Source organism: Cibotium barometz, chromosome 37 (assembly GCF_041138505.1).
Source record: "Cibotium barometz isolate CiBa-2024 chromosome 37, ASM4113850v1, whole genome shotgun sequence".
NCBI lineage: Eukaryota > Viridiplantae > Streptophyta > Polypodiopsida > Cyatheales > Cibotiaceae > Cibotium > Cibotium barometz.
The window spans coordinates 6,861,717-6,871,775 of NC_141082.1; the positions used below are offsets into that span (position 1 = coordinate 6,861,717).

Sequence of the window (10,059 nt, forward strand, 5' to 3'; positions counted from 1 at the left end):
AACGTATTGAACTCACTCCAGTTGACAATAAAATTGGTTTGGTTGTTTCCATCAACCCAAACCAATTTTATGTAGAAAATAAAATGAAACAAGTGTCTCGGTAACTATTTTATTAGTTGAACATAGCCAGCATCCAAAATTCCACTATTACCATATTTTTTTCAACTTGCTGAATTCCTTCTGAAACAAAATTTAACTAGCAAATAGCCTATCCTTTCCCGAACAAGTTTCATACGACATTGCCTACCAATAAATATTTTCGAATACCAAGAAATGCTTTGCGTATCTTTATATTCTTGGAAATTATCGCTTCTTGTTTTGATCGTAGGGCCTTTGAGTGGGCTTGCACCACAAAGTCTTGTACAAAGGCATGCTTTTTCAACATGGTACTATATAAAGATAACTAACATTCTCCCTTTAATGAAGTATTGGCAACTCGAAAACTTTTCTTCATAGTTTTAAAACGGGTATAAGTTCATCTATCAAGGATTTATTTCCGCTGTAATTCTTGCTCCCCTCCCTCTCTCTCTCTCTACATATGTGTATACACACACGGTTGGATAGTGTAGCCTTGAATAAAGAGCCTTTGACATACCTCAACCAACAAAGTTGGTCAATACAAAGTAGCATCCAATGCCATCCATTTATGGCTTACTATCATGGGCTAAAAGCTTATTGTTTGATCCCAATGGCATGCTAATTACTTTAAAACGTTTTTCGTAATGATTGACCTTATCATTGCTTGGCTTCCTATTCCTCTCTCTCTTCTTCATCATCCTAGAATGCATGGAAGGACTCATGGTAACCTTAAATAGTTTTTTTTCCCTATTAACTCTATTGACTCTTGACCTTCTGGATTCCTCTTCCTCTTCCTAGTGGTTAGCTTTAAACCAATAAGTACCACAGCTTAAAGATTTTCAATCAAAAGGATACCTAGCTTTATGGACTCAAACCGGCTTATTTCCTTGGCCTTTTAGATAATCCAAAAAAATTAATTGCAAGGTCATTTAGTACTGATACCCTTGCAAGGCAACGGCGTTTTGAGTAAAAACCTTAACCGGCCATAGTCATCAGAACCCTCACAGCAATTGTCAAAGCCGTAGCAACCAAAGCTACAACCTCAATCTCAAGTACTACCCCATACACAATGGCCATTGAGTGCCTTGAATAGGAAGGGCCCATGTTTTTTTCTGTTGGTGGACTTTCCATTATCACACACACATGAAAGAGAAGTGGAGTCACAAAATCTGCTTGCACTACTAATGCCATCGTCAAGTATATCACTAAATGAATGGGAGTGAATAACCAGGTCTTACGCCTTTTTCTTTTTCCTCTTTGTGATTATTACAAAGACAAAACAAAATACATATGTTAGGGAGTCTGGGAGGTGAATTTATGTACAAGAAAGCTGGCTTATGTAATCCCATTCACAGGTACATGAGCATGCACGTCATTGACCAGGTGCATGCTTGACTTTATGTAGGTGGGCTTACTTGTAGGGGACTAGTAGGCATTATAAACAATGCCTTGAACATTGACGAGTGAACGATAGATAATGGTGGGAAAGTCTTTATTAATCTAGACGGCAGCTAAAGGCCACCAATCATTATCTCAGAGAGAAACGGATGGGCTCTTCGTGTACATGGAAAGATGGGACCGTGGTGAAAGTCTTTTTACACCAAGCAAGATTGCAAGTCTTTTTACACCAGCCAAATGTGATGATGGTGGGCGCTATGGTTTCGGGCCTGTGAAGTCCATGCCAATGGAGATGTGCTGCCATGCAGCCTGCTTGTTATCACCAGCAGAGATCTGTTCTGGAGAAGCTGATTTGCACCTGAAGTAGAAAACACAGCCCATGATGGCATCGTATAGGTAGAGAAATGAGTACATGAAGATAAGCAGGGGCCCCTCCCATAGCCTTGATGCAGTGTTGATCTCATAGCTCCCATCCGGGACCCCAATCACCCTGTACTGATACAAGCTCTCCACCATGGCTTTGCACACTGCTGTAGCTAAGAAGAGCGACAAGGCCACCTGTGTTCTCCCCTTTATCAAATGCAGAGATCTCATCAGAGATGCCATGCCAATGTGCTCTTCTAAAATGCAGACCACCGTGGCTAGATCGGCAATGATAACCATGTGGGCCAAAATGACTGAGTATGATAAACCCAATGCCATTTCTGCCAAGAAGATTAGATCCGCAGGAAGCTCAATAGCTCTGAGGGAGGTGGTGATGAGGAAGAGGAGAAGGGTGGCTATGGTGAAGAAGGAGATAAAGGCAGACGAAACACTGAGGTAAGTGTAGAAGAGGCGTTTACATAGCTTGAAGGCTATGGAGATGAACATGGGGAGAGATGGTTTTCTTGCAGAGTAGGTGGAGGAGACTGTGAAGACGATGAAGGCCTTGGCAAGGAGCCATGTGGTGAAGAATAATGGGGAGCATAGGGTGTAAGACAGGAGGGTTTGAGAGAGGGGTGAGTAAAGGGCTTTGAACAGGGAGGAATGCAGAAGGCCAGCTGCAGTGGCAAAGCTATGGAGGCTGGCAGAGAGCGCTATTGCAACGTGGCTGTGGAGCAGAGTGGCTGATAGAAGGAGAGCAGATAGTGGGCAGATTAGGATCAACATAACCCACATCAATAGAGATGAGTTTGATCTCAATAGAGTGCTCGATTCTCTCATGATGTCCAGTAAGCCCATTGGGGTGAAGGTGGTGGTGGTGGTGTTGGCCATATCCATAGCCATAGCCTCTGAGGTTTTCCGATCTATTTTGCTCATCATCAGCATCTTGTGTTGTCCCTGTTCTGCTTCTTCCTGTTCTTCATCCTTTGAATCATCAGCCGCGAATGTGACAATGTGGTTCTCCTTGGCATGCCTGTCCATCGTGGTCTCTCAACAATTCTAATATAACTCTAGTTTAACTCTCGCCAATAGATCAAGTAGAAGCCAGTCAATCAATGGTGCAGTGCACGCCCCACTCTCTCTTTGCTTATGAATCAAAGAAAAGCTAGATAATCAATATAATCTATTGCTGCAATCTCTCTCTCTCTCTCTCTCTCTCTCCCGTAAATATATAGTTTTAGATCAAAGAAGAACTAGCCAATCTATTACTGCATTGCACCAGTTCCTTCTAATTAGGAAAACAACTACCTTCACCCATTGAATAGTCATGGGATTCTGATTGTAGAACCTTCAACTTATTGATAAGCGAGCATGCCCAGCATGAGCATTGATGGCAGCTAAGCAAAAGTCAAGGTTGGGCCTATTGCAAAATTTGAACAGTATTGATCGTTTCTCAACAAAAGACAAGGATGAGGTTAAAGGAATGCACAATTTTCTGGTCATAAGAAATGGCCAAATCTCATCTGTGGCCAAGTCTAGACTCTAGCTTATTTTCCCACATCACCTTTACTTGCAAGTTGCAAAGTCCACCCTCCAACTTCTGATGCAAGTCTCTCTTTATTATATACACACACAAATTTTATTTTCAATCTATTTACCATAATAGATATTCAGTTATTATAAAGGTGTCAATTTCTATTATATGTATATAAGGAAAATTTATATATATTTTTAAAATCCCTCGGAGGATTGGCCACTTCGCTGTCACGCTCGCTCCTGGGTCCTTCCTTCCTTTAGTGGAAAGCTAGAAAATTGCCCAGTCTTCCTTTTTCTTTTAGGACCTCGTCGCCAAATGGCAGGCCCTTGCAAAGTCAAAAACGTAGGTAAGCGTATCGAGACGAAGCCCCCGAACGTGCTAACGTGGCCAGAAAGCTTCAATTTCAAACGTTGGGCGAAGAAGAAAGAACGCAACGACTTTAGTGCCTTAAAATAATCCACTAGGCCGCGTTCACACGCTTTTCCATGCCCATGTCGCCCCCAAACGTAGGGGGGGTGGTGTGAAGGCTCCCTCCCAACTTCTTCATGGTTGGGCATTGTAAACTCACGCATTTGCTTGTTCGACCTAGTGTGATCACTTCACACGGCCGCGTTCACACCCTTCTCCATGCCCATGTATGTCCCCCCCCCTTCCCCTTCATGGTTGGCCATTGTAAACTCACACAATTGCTTACCATTTTTCACAAGGTGTGATCACTTCTACTTTTAAGAAAGTGTCACCCCCCGTCTCACTCTTGATAAGGGCCTTTACATATCATTCCCGGCCTATAGGTTGGGCACGATCTTGGACAAGGAGAGAATTGGGTGGCCACTCGCCAAAGTTTCCATTAAGGGATTTTTTGGGAGACTACATTATTACAACACTTGGCTTAGAGCACATTGGTTCACATACTGGACTTTAACATGTAAACACGTTAGGTCTCGCAATTTCTCACCATTGCTAGTCCTTCGCACTGGAACTCTTCCTCCATGTTATGCTTCAAAAAGCTTCCAACATGAAACAAAGGTTCATTGTATACTACCATATCAAAAAATAATAATGATCACTCCTTCAAACCACGAGTTTGTGGAAAAAAGGTTTCCATGTTTTTATATTAGTTACCATGCAATATTATAGCTTAAAATTCAATATCTTCAATAGCATAATATCTACATTACATTAATTTGTAGGGTAGATGTTTATGACATTAACATTGTCATGCTCACTCAAAAGCTATTGATAGAAGAGTGTGCTTTACTGAGGAGTTCTTTAAAAGATATGCCGTAGTTGTGTTACAAGTCTTCCAACACAAAAGTGCGTGGGATTCATCATGCATATTGTCATTTATCAATGTAGACTGTACTTATTGACATTAATTGTTGATTTCTTTATGAAGTTGGGATAACACAAAAGTAAGTTTGGGATGTGCAAGACTTTGCGTCTTCCACCCAATTTAAAAAAAAAATCTTTTGAATTTTGTACATATAATACTAGTATAAAGAGAGAGAATTCAAAAGTATTTGGAAGTACTTGTTCACAAAGATTAGAAGGGTGGTGCCTTGTAAACATTTTAAACTTATTTCATTTCTAATAATCTTTGTATAGAGAAATGTTAAACATGTGCTCACACAATTGCAACTAATTTCCAAGTGCCAATGGAGGTGATTTTTAAAACAAAAAAATGGAAACTATTTTTTTTTCAAGTTCCTTTTATGCTTTGTTCACTATCACAAATAAAAAAATGTAGAGCTATATAACTGAGTCATGCTTTACACTTAATTTCTAAGAAAAAAATAATGCATGTTTCAACTTTGTTTGATAGATTATTTCATCCAAATGAAATGTACGATCCCTTAACTGAGTCATGCTTTACACTTAATTTCTAAGAAAAAAAGCATGCATGTTTCAACTTTGTTTGATGGATTATTTCATCCAAATGAAATGTACTATCCCTTACAATAGACATAATGTCATCAATAACCCTTATAATAAAGAGAATGTTATCAATAACCCATGCAAAAGACTAGCACTTTTTGCAAGACTCAAACTCAATCAAAGACTAGCGACCACTTCTAAAAATATTTTTAAGTAAATGTCTATCAAGATTGAAGTCACTCTTGATAAGAGACTTTATACACACATCATCCTCTACCCATCGGCTGGATGGGGTAGATCTCCCTCTCAAGAGACATGGGTGGGCAAGATTCACATAAAGGAATTTCATTGGTGACTCTTTACTACATTAAGGTGCCAAAATTCCAACTTGGAACTGCCTTTTACAAAGCTAAGTGTAATGCTTGGAGAATATTGGATCACGTACTGGACTTTAAGATGTAAGAACCTTTTCCCACGGCTTAGTTATGACATTTAATAGGATTTAATGTCTAAAAACTATTTACATTACCACGAGCTTGTTGTGTCATCATGTAATTGTATGTGGTCTAGTTTGAGAACAAATTACTAACTGTGTTGTTTTGGCACAATTAGCAAAAGCAAAGGGTATGTTATAGAGAAAATATCTACCACCAATAGTCTCGGCAAGCTTAGCCTAGAGAAAACTATGTAAACACCTTAAGTCTCATAGTTTCTCACCCTCATTCTTTATGTTATAGTTTCAAGAAGCTTCCAACAAATGAAGGTGCATTGTGTACTACCATACCAAAAAATAATAATGATCACTTCTCCAAACATGAGTTAGAGTAGAAAAGGTCTCCATGTATTCATATTTGTTACTATGCAATATTATATCTTGACATTCAATATCTTTAATAACATCATACCTATGCCACATTTATTTATGGGGTATGTAACCATATTTGGTAGTGATGTGTGTGAACACACTAGGCCTAGTCAGGGCACTTTTTCTCTCTTTAGAAGGTTTTTTTCCCCGTGCTAGTATACATCCATCTTGGGGTATACTTATCTTCTTTGTACAACACACATTCATTATCTATCTATCATCTCATTGTGTGCTCCCTTGAGATTCTCCACTGTGTGCGTGGGTGCGTGCTTTCCTGCAACCCTATTTCCAACATTTGGTATTAGAGCATACGATCCTCACCCCTGTGCTACTGCCTATCCTTCACGCCGAGTCACCTGTCTTCTTGAATCAGATCAAGGAGCCCTTTTGGGAGAAGAAAGAGGACCGTGGAGTGTGTAATACTTTGTTTTTTTGTTAACAGGAGTATCATTCCTCACATTTGGTCATGCAAGACTGCTGCTATAAATATGCTTGGGATGCACTTGCATCATTATACCAGGTACGCAATGAAGCATGTGTGCCTATATACACAAGCAATTCGAGTCAAAACATATGGATGAGGGAGACTCCATGGACAGTTTACTTATAAAAGTCAAGGATTTTAAGGAGCAATTGGCTAGTGTTGATGAAATATATCATGACAGTTCATTGGTGCCTACTGTCTTGAATGCATTGTCAAACTCGTATTAAGGTTTTGCTTCTACCATCAGACTCATGATGAAAGGCAATCCAAATGCCTTGAAGTTTGAGGAGTTGGTTTCTGTGCCCTTGAAAGAAGAGCAATCCAGTCAAAACAGATCTGTCATGCATACAGGAGATCAGGCTTTTACTGCTAGTCAACAAAGAAACAAAGTAAATCCCTTCCTCAGGGTGGTTATAAGCCAAAATAAGATTCATCAGGCAAGCCTGGGCAAGGAAGGCAACAAGCTAAAGAAAAATAAAAAATGCAACTATTGTAGGAAACCTGGTCACTACATTAATGAGTGCAGAAAATGGCTGGAGAAGGAGAAAAAGAAAGACTCAGGTATGGCTGTAGTAGCTAATGCATCAACATCCAATGAAAAAAAACAAAGAATCTGCAAACCATGCGCATGATGACTGGGCTTTCATTGTGTAATGCAGTTATGGCCCTTCGCATAAGGATGTATGCATGGCTGTTTTACAGATGTACATGTCTAGTATTTTGATAGTGGTGCTAGTAAGCACATTACTTCTCATCGTAGTTTGTTCTCATCATCTGAATCTGAATCTGCTCCGCAGGAAAACAGTGTAACATGTGCAAACAACTCCTCATATCTTGTAAAAGGAGTTGGTAAATTATTCTCACTATTATAAATGGTGGAACAATCACGCTTTCAGATGTATTATATGTACCATGGATCAAGAAGAACTTGTTATCTGTCTCTGCCATTACTAAGGCTGGCTTAGTGGTTTAATTTGAGGATGACAGATGTATTGTTCATGATCGCAGTGATGGCAAGACAATTGTTGATTATGTACTTTGTCTCATGGCCTTTAGAGGCTAGATGCATAGAAAAGACAAAGGCATGTTGTATGTACAATTTTTGCCACCACAAAGGCAATGGGTGATGTTAAGCTATGGCATGCACACTTTGGTACTTTGGTAATTTGCTGCGTTTGCATAAACAAGACATGGTGTTTGAGGTGCCACATCTTGAAGCCCCTATTAAACAAGTTTGTGAGGGCTATATTCTTGGAAAAATGCAGCAGGCATCATTTTCCAAAGATAGTTTAGTTAGAGCTGTTCAAAAATTACAGCTTATACACAACAACGTGTGTGGTCCTATGAAGACACCATCTATTGGGGCTATCTCTATTTTGTCACATTTAGATGATTATTCTATACATGCCTAAGTATATCCATTGAAATAGAAATCAAAGGTTTTTATGTGCTTTAGGCACTTTGCTTGTATGGTTCAAAATGCTTCTACATGTAAGATTGGTACCCTGCATACTAATCGAGGGGGGGAGTATATGTCTAAGGAGTTTCATGCATACATGGCTGATCATGGGAAAAAACACCAACATACTGTGCCCTATACACCTCAGTAAAATAGTATAGCTGAACGTAAAAACAGATCTCTCATGGAGATAACACGTTGTATGGTCAAAAGTCAGGAGAGCTACCTCATGGTTTCTGGCTAGAAGCAGTCATGTGTGCAACATATGTTTTGAACAGGTGTCCTACAAAGGAGGGCATACAATTATGCATTTTGAAGCTTGGAATGGAAGAAAGCCCTCTATGGCTCACTTATGCATTTTTGGTTGTCTTGCTTATACACTTGTGCTTGAGCAGCTTCGTAGTAGCAAGATTGATGATAATCCTGTTAAATGTATTTTTGTGGGATACAGCTCGAAAAGTAAGGGTTACCATCTCTATCATCTTGCTACCAAGCGGATTCTTGTGAGTAGAGATGTATTTGTGGAAGATGCAATTTAGCCCTTGCTTTCATATAAAAAACAACAAAATGTTGTTTGCACGACATATTCGACACTCTCCTTTCATTGTTCAATGTAGGACACATTGATATAGAGCATGTGGGTAATTCAAGGAATGGTGAGAATCAGGCCACATAGGTTACAAATCAACATGCTTTTCAGCCCACAGATCAGCCTATTGATGTGGCAAATGTAGATGATGTAGTTGATGAGGAAAGAAGGAAAATTGTGCAGTCAAAAAGTATGCCAAAATGGCTAGTGCAAACACTACGTGATAACAAATTGGCCACTCTTTTGCCTAGCAGAACATGTGCAAGTTCTCATCATGCATCTCATGTTGATGGATGTTATGCTATATATTGCTAATTTATGTGATGAAGAGGAACTTGTCTCCTTTGATGAAGCAAAGGAATCTGAAAATTGGATGAGTGCTATGTAATATGAGTATGATTCGATACTAAAAAATGATACATGGGATTTGGTATACTTGCCTCTTGTTGGCAAGAAGGCCATTAGTACGAAGTGGGTTTACAAGCTCAAACATAGAGTAGATGGCAGTGTTGAGCAATACAAATCTAGGCTTGTTACAAAGGGTTATGCACAAGAGAAAGGCATTGACTATGGTGACACCTTTGCATTCACATGTTGTATGACTACCATGCGGACTCATTGCATTTACAACACATAAAGGTTGGAATGTACGTCAGGTGGATATCAAAACTACTTTCTTGAATAGAGATTTGCATGAGGAGGTCTATGTATCTCAGCATTGTGGTTTTGTTCACAAAAGTCAGGAATCAAAAGAATGCAGATTGAAGAAAGCTTTATATGGTCTTAAGCAGACTCCCAGAGCATGGTACAAAAAGATACATACATACTTGGTTGCACAGTGTTTTTGTAATATCCCAACCGACAATGCCCTCTATATTAAGGGGTCTAAGGATGTTTTATTGGTCATCGTGTTATACGTTGATGACATGCTGCTCACAGGACCTAATGATGATCATATTTCATCTTTTATAGTTGGTTTATAGAATTCTTTTGAGATGTCAGGTCTTGGACTGTTGCACTATTATTTGGGCATTGAGTTTTGGCAGTGTAATGATAGCATTGTTATGATGCAAAAGAAATACATAGATGCATTGTTGAAGAGGTTCAATCTTGAGGAATGTAAACTTGTGGTGTAGATACACCTATGTAGCTAGGTTTATGTCTAAGTCTTGAAAATGCAGGTGACTCTTTTGACGCGCTCGCTTGTATCAAGAAGCTATTGTATGCCTTATCTTTTTGTGTAACACTAGGCTTGACATTTAGTATGTGGTCTCAATATTGAGTAGATTTATGCATAGCCTAGGCACAAAGCATTGGAAATTTATCAAACAGGCATTCTGTTACCTAAATGGCACTAAGTACTTTGGGTTATTTTATCCCAAGGGGGGTTAATCACAGCTGCATGCATTTA

General features: G+C 39.3%; 1 protein-coding gene across 1 annotated transcript; it reads right to left on the reverse strand.

The window, feature by feature from the left end:
• Positions 1–1,294: 1,294 nt before the first annotated feature.
• On the reverse strand, positions 1,295–3,427 carry LOC147616872 (uncharacterized). Its single transcript, XM_086776520.1, has one exon. It carries the CDS (start codon positions 2,878–2,880, stop codon positions 1,732–1,734), a length of 1,149 nt encoding a protein of 382 aa, XP_086632646.1. The 5' UTR covers positions 2,881–3,427; the 3' UTR covers positions 1,295–1,731.
• Between the last annotated feature and the right edge of the window lie 6,632 nt (positions 3,428–10,059).

What these genes read in the sequence shown, in the direction of transcription:
- LOC147616872 (XM_086776520.1), bottom strand. Translation starts at nt 2,880, where the DNA reads ATGGACAGGCATGCCAAGGAGAACCACATTGTCACATTCGCGGCTGAT.